Source organism: Manacus vitellinus, unplaced genomic scaffold (assembly GCF_001715985.3).
Source record: "Manacus vitellinus isolate BGI_N305 unplaced genomic scaffold, ASM171598v3 scaffold_2_pilon, whole genome shotgun sequence".
NCBI classification, from domain to species: Eukaryota; Metazoa; Chordata; class Aves; order Passeriformes; family Pipridae; genus Manacus; species Manacus vitellinus.
In genome coordinates this window covers 6,937,746-6,947,435 of record NW_021940208.1, presented here as the reverse complement: position 1 = coordinate 6,947,435, position 9,690 = coordinate 6,937,746, and the positions used below count along the sequence as shown (strand labels likewise).

Here is a 9,690-nt window from a genome sequence, read left to right as displayed (position 1 = left end):
CTCTCCCAGCAGCATCCTTTGGAGCACAACCAGTACTGAATTTTAACAGCCACAACTTGTTGTGCAGAAGACAGCAACACACCAGTGGCCAGACTTTGCTGGGCCACCACCTTGTGCTTCAATCACATTTTCTGCCAAGCACCCATTGTTTCTCTGCTATTTCCTGCTTTTCCTCTTCTCCCAAACCGCACATGGCTGAAACAGCTGCAGCTGTAAAAAGGTCTCCACTGTTCCAATCCGCGTGTCCTGGGGGCCGAGGCATTGACCACTGGAACACTGCCCTTAAAATAATCAATAACCCCGGGTGACACGCCAACCTTGTGCTGGCCAACCAGGGATAACTTGGGGTATTTCCTCATTCTCCAAAGAGAAACAGCTATTTGTTTAATAGAGGCCATCACCCAAAAACATCTCTCAGCTTCCCTCAGACCGCCACACTCCAGGAGAGAGGAGCTGGAAAGCCTGAAGCCAGCTGAGGGGAACTCTGGAGCCTTGAGGCCATCTTAGCTCTGTCTAGAAGGTAACCAAAAGTATTTACAGTGCTTTCCTTAGCATTAAAAAGCAAAACTTTCTACAACCCTCATTAAAAATTAGAAGCTTGCTCTAGCCACCTTGCTTAACGAAGCTGCAGAATGTGCTTTTGTTTGGTGAATTAATAATGTCTTTTAAGTGCTTCTGGCAGTCCAGAGTGTTTTCCTAAACTGTAATAACACAGTCAGATCCTCTGTTGTGCACAGGTAGCAAAGTGGCATTGATTTTGGTGGCAGAGGCTCTTGCTACGCCTGGTGATTGTTGTTTAGATAAGTTCTCCCTGCAGTTTGAAGTGGTACTGGGATAGGTCAGAGGGAACAGGCTCTTGCCCCCTATTCTTCCAGCCAAAGCAGTGTCATGTTGCTTTGCACTGGATGACAATTGGGCCCTCCAATGTTGTATGAAAGGTGCAGAAGAGGATTTATAACTCAACTACAAGACTTAGCTTTTGTAAGAGGCCAGGCAATGCCTGTGCTTGTTTGCTTCTCTCTGGGGAGGGGAAGTACGTGAGGCTGGGAAAACATGGAAAAGCTAAAACTGGAATGAGATGGGAAAGCAGACAGGCAAAAGTCAATGTAGAAAATAATCTACACATTAGTTTTTTCAAAGACAGGTGAAATATCCAATATTTTTCCCATGTCCCTTCACTCCTTCCCCACTTCATCTTTCACTTGCACATTGTTTTTCTGTTTACATTTTTACCTCTTTGAGCTGGGGCTTTTTCCAGAGGCTTGCAAAATGCCTTGTCAAATTTTGAGCACTATATAAACAATAGGTAATGACCATACACAAAGAAGTATCTCTGTTAAAAATCTTCCCCTCTGGAATAGTTTAATTCCAGTTAACTTGTTTTAAAGCTAGATTAAAAAGTACAACATGATTGTAAAGTGCTCAGAAGAAAAGGCAGGGAAGCACAGTTCTCTTATTGAACTCACAGTGGCAGAGAATGATGCAAATTTTTTGCTATAAAAATGCAAACTCAGAAGTGTCTGGCAGTCACAGCTGCCTCACAGCAATATATGGCAGCTGATAAAGTCTTTCTGTTTTCCTTTTCAGTTACAGAGGTCTGAGGACATTGTCTGTCCTCATGCCTTACCTTACCTCTTCGCTGTCTTTGTTTTGTCAGCAAAGTCTGTTTTAGTCTGCCTCTGTCTTTCTCAAACGTCTTCATATTATCTTTCACCTGGGCCTTTTTTTGCTTGGGAACCCAAACTTGACTGATTTCTGTGCTCCTAGCCTGCTTAATACCTTCTCAACACCAACCTGTGTTATAAAACTTTAAGGATTAGCCACTGCATATGACCAAATTGAGGGACATTTCATGTTTACTGTCTCAGTTATTACAATAACCATTTGCACGTAGCAAGCGTAGGCATCTGCACGTGCTTGGCTACAGGTGTGTGTACTGCAACGGAGTGTGACCAGATCCTTTTCCTTCTCTTGCATTTGGTAACTTGCTCACAGGAGAGCAAAGCCCTCTTTGTCGTAAACTGTCAGTTCTCTCTGAGGAAAGAAACCCACAGATTGGTATTTTGTATTTTCATGCACATTTTATACCTTTATGCATTTGAAAGCCTTGAGTTGGAGTGAAGCTATGATAAAACATCATGAAGAACTTGTGATCCGTCTGTGTCATAAAGTTCATGGCCATGTGAAAGTTCAATAATCTCTGCCTTAGTGATTTGGAATTTCCAAGCTGACATGGAGAAATATCTGTGGATCCACTTTTGTACTGATCAGTCTTTTCTCCTTGGCTATAGATCACAACATGTGCACAGAATGAGCTGAGATTGTAGACTTTGATGAAGAGGGATCTAATAACAGCCTACAACAAACTTGGGGGTGACAGAGGTGGTGGAGTGGTGGGAGAGGATGTAATGAGGAGCAATAGCCCCATTTACAGATTGGGAGATTCAGGTTGGACACGAGAAAACATTTTTCACCCAAAGAGGTGGTTGTGGTTCCATCCTTGGGGGTTTTCAAGGCTCAGCTACATAAAGCCAAGGCCGACACAGTGACCTAGCGCTGTTGATAGTCCTGCTTTCAGCAGAAGGTTGGACTGGAGACCTGCAGAGATCTCTTTCAACTAGTGCTTCATTTATGTTGATTCTTCTATTTTAAAATAAGAACCCAAATGCTGTGAAGTACTAAGCAGCTGTTTTATATGTTATGGCAGATCTCTGAAAATGAGGTGGGATGGCTTTTTGACCTTTCCTTAGCAAATAGCCACAGGATTAGACAGGCTTATAGTTTTTCAGGTATTTTAGCATGGATGCCAAACAAGCCCACAACTCACAGTCTTATCTACTCTTAATTTCAGAATAAGAATATCACAGAAAACAGTAATGAACATTTCACCAATTCTTGCTGACAGTGTATTTTTTACTGAAATAGTGGAAATGCAGCTGGTAGGGGGCCCTGTGAGGCTTCTCCATTTTCCAAAGCGCCAAGGCAGGGTTGTACATTCCTATGGCATTCTTGGTAGCCATTTCCTGCTCTTCTAGACCTTCAGTACAAGACATTTCAAACCAGCTTCCCAAGACAGTGGTCCCAGACAAACCAGTACATCCATCTACCCTTTCACTCAAGGCCTTAGGCCCACCATGAAGGCTGCCAGCCAGGGTATCTGTGTGGTCATGGGTTTGTTACTTATGTTCCCAATGGACAGACAATTGTACATTAACAATTAAAATGAAACTCTCTGTTAATTTCATAGCAACACAGGTTTAGTCCTATAATTTTAAATAAATCCAATTAAACATTCCAGTTTTGAGTAATTCAATTTTAAATAAAGTCACTGAAGGGAACAGGGTCTGTAGAATAGGATTATCTGCGTAAGTTTTACCTGGAACATTTCTTTCTTCAAAACTGATTCTTCTTTAAAGATTCTTTGTTTAAGAAAAAAACTGCTGAAATCCTGTGTTACCTGCGCTGCAGTTACCCAAACCTCCCTGTGTCTTTCCTGAGCAGAGAGCTGCCATGTGCACGGGGAAGTGTTCAAAGTGCATTGGGATTACCCTGTTCCCACTGGCGACATGTGCCATCGTCTCCAACATTCTCCTGTACTTCCCCAACGGACGAGTTCTGCAGCTCAGCGAGATAACCGATCTGGTCTGGTATTTCCATGGCATTCTAGGAGCTGGGATACTGGTAAGAGAGGTGTTTCTAATGTTTCTTAGGGGGTTTGTTCTGTTTTCTTTTAAATTCAGGGCCAAGAAAACCTCCATTAACAGAAAAAGTTATAGAAATGTGTTTTGCATAAACTTGTGAACAGCTTAACTGGGAAGCTGGGTAACGTGACTGAGAAAATGTATTTAGGACAAAAAGGTGGCTAATGAAGGTATTCCTGAAATGCATAACAGGACTCCAAGACAGAAAGAAGCACTAAGACTGACTGCTCACTCTGAGGAGGGTTACATGGGTGTTCATTCTCCATGAGTCAAAGCAAAGCTGAGGTCCTAAGATTAGCTGGAGGTCTGCACGGCCTCGTTATTCCTCTAACTGATTTTATGCACACGTAATTCTCAAAAACTTTAAGGGCAAAACTGAAATGTTTCAGTAGGTGTTAGTTCAAAACCCAACTAACACTCCACAAATGTGGAGCTGCGAATGCCTTAAACCCTGAATGCCTCATGTTCCCACACTCCCACCTACATCTTCTTGGGTTTGATCTGGTTTGAATGTGCTCTTCTATAACTAATTCTCCATTCCAGGTCTCAGGAAAGATTGCTTTTATATGAATATCCATGGCTGGAAGGGAACACGTTGGGGAATAGTTATCTTTCCAGTTCATCAGAAAACCTGCTCCCTTTGTGCTCTCCCAATTACCTACCCAAGTGCAGTTAAAAAGCTGAGAGAGTACTGTACATATGACCAGCATACAAGCTGCTATGCAGCCTAGGCAAATGGTAAACTGGTACAGAGCTAACTACCTGCATGCCAAAAAAAAAATGAATGTTTAAGAATTAACTGAGAAATAAAGCAAATCTCATTCATAGTCAGGCTATGATGCAGCTGCCACTTAAGTCTACAGAAAACTTGCAGTGGATGTGGTTCAGACTCATATATCCCAAAGCAGAGACATGGTATAAGATCATTCAGTAAATTGTTCTCTACCAGCAGCTTGCCTGCTTCTTCTTCCAGCTACTGCTTGGGCCTATTACTCATGCTGAGCTTGAACGTAAGCATGAGTCTGTAAAAGGAAGAAGTGGAACTACATGAGAGACCTGTGGAAAATTCATATCACTGAAAGCCCAGGAGTCATTGGCGTTCAATGAAAGAAAAGGCAGATGTTAGACATAAGAGCATCACTGGCTCATTGAAAATGAGCTCTCTTTTAAGGCTTCCACACTGACTTGCCTGTGGCCAGCACCACATACAGCAAAAATGAGAACAGCAAGTAAGAGGAGAGGAAAAATTTGCATTGAGCTTCAAAACACAGCATTAGGAGTAATTATTGATCCACAAGCAATGCTATTGGGTGTACAGGTTTTCCAGAAAACAGCATGAGAAATGCCCACAGGTGAAGAAAAGGGTAAATAAAACATTGTTATCAGCTCTGTTTTCTAGGTACTGGAAGTATGGAAAATTGAGGATTGACTTCTGGGCCTCCTAAAGAGTTAAACAGGGGGACGAATGTCCCATGACTGGAGTCTGGTCCATATCCTGGCTCTACAGATGAGGCTGCAATACCCCATGCATCTCTCTGTTTCCTTATTTCAGACATTTAGGGTGCAAAGAGAGGCTCTGTGCGTCATTGTAACATCTCTCCTCGGGGAAAGCTTATGTGCAACACTGGGAAGTGCCTGACTGAGCCATGGCTCATGCACAGCTCCTGTTTTATTGACAACAGCCAAATCTAGCAAATTTTCATTCCCATGTCAAAAGGCCAGTGTTTAAAATCAGGCACTGCATAAAAAGAAAGCTGCCAAGCAAACCCTTCATCCTGAGCCAGGCTAATAGATGACAAAAAGGTCTTTGCAGCTTAGATGGAAAACCTCGAAAGAAAGAAGACAGCCCTGGAGGAAAGGAAGTGTTGGCTTGATGGGCAGAGGTATTAACTCTTCTTCTGAGTGCCAGACAGTAGCACACTGGGGCTGATGCTGCCTTGGGGTCCACTTATGATTGTTTAAGAGCTGACTTCTTTCCAGGAAGAGGAATGCCTTTTTAACCTCAATACTCTACTTCTTCAGGCTTCCAGCTGTGGTCCAGCCACCACTGCAGGTGCTGTAGGTTGCTCTGGGGTGTGCATAAAAGGCAACGGAGAATAAATCCTTTGAAAAATATTTGGGGGCCTGCATATCTAAGCAGGTTTCATAACCCTGTCCTACACAGTCTAACAGAGATATTCACACTGCACACATAAATTCAAAAAAACCCCAGCAATACCCTGCTGAAAAGAAGCAGTATAGCTTCAGCAACCAGAATTAATGTACCAGCTATTTGCCAGACAGCTCTAGCTGTAATCCCACACTTATTTCAAAATAACTCTTCGGCAGCACCAACATCTAAGCAGGTGTAACTCACAGAGAAGAGATGGAAGGTGGTTTGCATTTGAGGAACATGATGCCCCAGCTCTCAGAATTTAAAAACCATCCCAGCAAAAGTGCTGCACACCAATTCAGTTTGTGCTTTTCTCACAGGTTATTTTGCCGGCATTCATGATGCTGGGAGCAGGAGGAGCAGGATGTTGCGCTAACAGATGTGGGGTAAGTGGATATTTATGTGTTGAAATGGCACTATAGAGTTTGTGCAATAGCTCCTAAACGGCTGCTCAGCAGGTGGAAATGTGCAGTCACAAACCATCACGCCACCTTCAACAGCCATGTCAGGGAAACATAGAAGGGGAGCTTGATCTACAGCGTCCCTGGGCTGGGGCTGAGAGCTCAGTTAAGCCAACAAGAATGTTACAATATTGCAGCTGCCGGTATAAGGGAAATCAGCCAGGGATGATATTGGAGCACTAAGGCACAAAGCTGAGGGCAGAGGGGTACTACACATAAAGTAAAGTAAAGCATGGCTTTACTTTACATAAAGTAAAACATGGGTCCAGCTTCCCCTGCTAAAGGCAATACTAAAGGCTGAGACAGCTACCTATCCCTTCTGCTTCCACCAGGCCCTGTTTCCTCCATACCCTTCCATGGCAATTTATTTTTCCACAGGTTCATTCCTGCTTTCCTCTGTAGGGATAGATAGGTCCCCTATTAGCAGGTCCATGCTAAAAGCCTGAGCTGCTGCATCTGGCCCTAAGGAGCCCACACTGCTTCCCACAGTTTGGACTAGTAGCCTGTATTTGCCCAAATGTTATGCACATGAAACATGCAAATGCAATTTAGGCTGTCATCTAAAGAACGGTTAGAAAGACTTTTTTCCTTGATAATTAAGAATATTATAAAGCAACACACTATACTGACATCTCCATTATTTCTCAAGCCCTGAGCACAGACTTCTGTGTGGCTATCATGATTGGCAAGAATAAACTGACGTAGAAATATTTTTTTTAGTCTGCATCATTCCCAGAAGCAACCTGGAATGAGAGATTCTATACAATCAAGCATGTATCTTCTCTAGTCTTCAACTAATATTTAGTTTGATCCATGAGAAGACCTTTACCTCTTCAAGATGCTTTACTTAAATTAATTCATTATTCATAATATCAAAATAGCATTCTTCATTAGGATGTAAGCAAGTACGTCCCAAGGGACATGCCATTACATTGATTTTTACCAAATGTCACAAGCACAGATAGGATGCTAATGATGGCCAAGCAGGCCAGTTGCAGAGCTGGGGTGTGAGCCCAAGCACCCTGAACCCAGTGCCTGAGCCAGCTGCTTCGCCTGACCTTATGTGATATAGAAAGCAGCAGTGAAAAAGAGCCATACTGTGGTGGTTCTCCCACTCTGATGAATGTGGTGAGTTATGAGGGGAAATCCAGCTGAACTGGGTTGAGTTCACACATCTTAGATATTCCTTCCCCATCCATTCCAACACTAAATATTACAGAGCCAAGAGTCGAACTTTCCCAGATTGGCTGGGTTCACTCCCCAGCCCAACAATAAAGGCTGTTAGCACAGTGTCATTCAGTAGCCCACATCCACAGACCTCCCACTATCCTCCATTCCCCTCCACCAACCTTTCACAGTCTGAGACATTCCTAGCAGCAGTATATGAATGCCAGATATACCGTCTGCGTCTTCCAATCACTGATCAGTAACCTACAAGCTGTTCCTCCTCTTTTTTGTTTTCACTTACAGAGAATACAATAGATGTTGACAAAGTAGTTTCAGTATGCATGATGATATTTTATAGAATCAGGAGACTCATTGAACCTTTATGGTTGGAAAAGATCTTCAAGATCATTCAGACCAACCTTCAAAGAAATACCACCATACCCGTTAACCCTTATTACAAAGTGGTAAATATTCTTATGAAGAGAGCTAGCTGATGGCCAGGTGATGAAGCTATCCAGAGCAAACTAAGGAATAGGCTCAGTGAGGACAGTATATCAATTAAAATGCTGTTTTCTGGGTCTATGGGAGTCACACAACTCTATGTTTTAAACAGGATGTGGTTCAAAGTAGAGATGAGAAGGGCACATGAGCAAAGAGTGAGTGGCTATGAATGGCGTTAAAAACAACAGTTTCCCCTGCACAGCTCCAGGGGAAGAGTGATTTCCAAGCATGCAAAAACAAGTGAGTATTGCAGGGAGATCTGAAGGTCAATGATATGCTTCTTCAACACAAGGAAGCTCAAGGAAAATTTGCTTTGGGGATAGTGGAAGAAAATGCAGAGACATCCACAGCAGGGTTGCTTAGATGTCCTGAACATACAGGCTGCATATCCAAGGCAGGGGATGGTGTGAGGCTCTGGAGAGCAAAGGACCCCTGGGATCCATTCAAACATGCATAAAGGCAGCAACTTCCCAAAGCACCAGAAGTCCTTGTGAGGTAGATCTGGGTGGACCTGATAAGGGGTCCCCAGCTCTTGTCCACCAGCTTCCACCTACTGCCAGGGAAATAGCCCTCACTGGAGCTACTCAGGAGCATCTGTAAATCAAAGGCTAGTTTGGGCACCTTTCTGCTTTGGAGATCTTAGGTATAAACCGACAATCTACACTGAATACTCAGCATCAGTTTACACAGGGGAAAAAAAAGGTTAAAGCACTATTATTGATCAGAATTATCATTCAATTGGAACATAACATTTTTCCTCAGGGAAAGGACTCTATCCTATTGTATTTTGTGCAATTTCTGGTTTAATAGTTTCAGACTTCATCAAAGACTTTACACACTACCAAAGTATCTACAACAGTAATAATTACTATATTTCTCATACTTTTTAGTCACCTTATTGACTTCTTCAGTTCACAATGATTATGTGCTGCATCAAGTTTTTTCATTAATACAATTTAAATTATTACTTTCAGATATGCATAAATGGCTTCTTGTCCTTGCATTATGGAGTAATGATTTTGAAAAGTGATAGATTTAGAAAGCTTTGCAGCTTAGCATATGCACATCTAAAAGCATCCACTGCACTAGCATGATGAGGAAAAAAGGCCCACCCAAAATACAGCTTCTCTCATTGCATCAGCACACATACTCCAGTATTTCTCTCTAAGCCTTCCTTAAGAATTACCAGTAGAACAAGAATAGCCATAGCAACTTTCCAGAAAAAGAGACCTAGAAAAGCAAAGATATCTGGATAACCAGACAGCATAACAACTCCAGAAAAAAACCCACCCACCCACCCAACCAACTAAAAAAAACCAAAAAAACCACTCCACACCTACAGAGAAACAGAGAAGAAAGAAATGTGCATGAAACAAGAACCAGGGCAATAAAGAGCAACACAAGCTAGGACAGGAGGAACTTGGTAACTTCACCAAAGGAGTTGATGTAAATTCTCAGAGAACAAATGCTAAAAGTCTTCATCATCTCACCAGGGGCAATCCAATTGTGTGAAGAATAAAGCAGGGAAAACATTAAAAGAAAATCAACAAAAAGAGAAGCAAAACTTTTGTGAGAAGCAGAGAACAGGTCAACACCACAGGAAACTAATTTCAGCAAACTCAAGCATACCAGTTTACACCTTGTGTTGCAACCAAGGACACAAATGAGGAAATAAAAATTTCAATGAAAAGTTCATTCATTCATGGCT

At 42.4% G+C, this 9,690-nt stretch overlaps 1 protein-coding gene across 1 annotated transcript in view; it reads left to right on the top strand.

Moving 5' to 3' along the window:
* The first annotated feature begins 391 nt into the window (after positions 1 to 391).
* Positions 392 to 9,690, top strand: part of LOC103753598 (transmembrane 4 L6 family member 1) — a 16,519-nt gene continuing 7,220 nt past the window's right edge. The window contains exons 1-3 of the mRNA XM_008919318.2: positions 392 to 520; positions 3,502 to 3,681; positions 6,174 to 6,239. Of these exons, the coding sequence (XP_008917566.2) occupies positions 3,511 to 3,681; positions 6,174 to 6,239 (237 nt within the window). The 5' untranslated portion in view covers positions 392 to 520; positions 3,502 to 3,510. The remainder of the gene's footprint in view (positions 521 to 3,501; positions 3,682 to 6,173; positions 6,240 to 9,690) is intronic.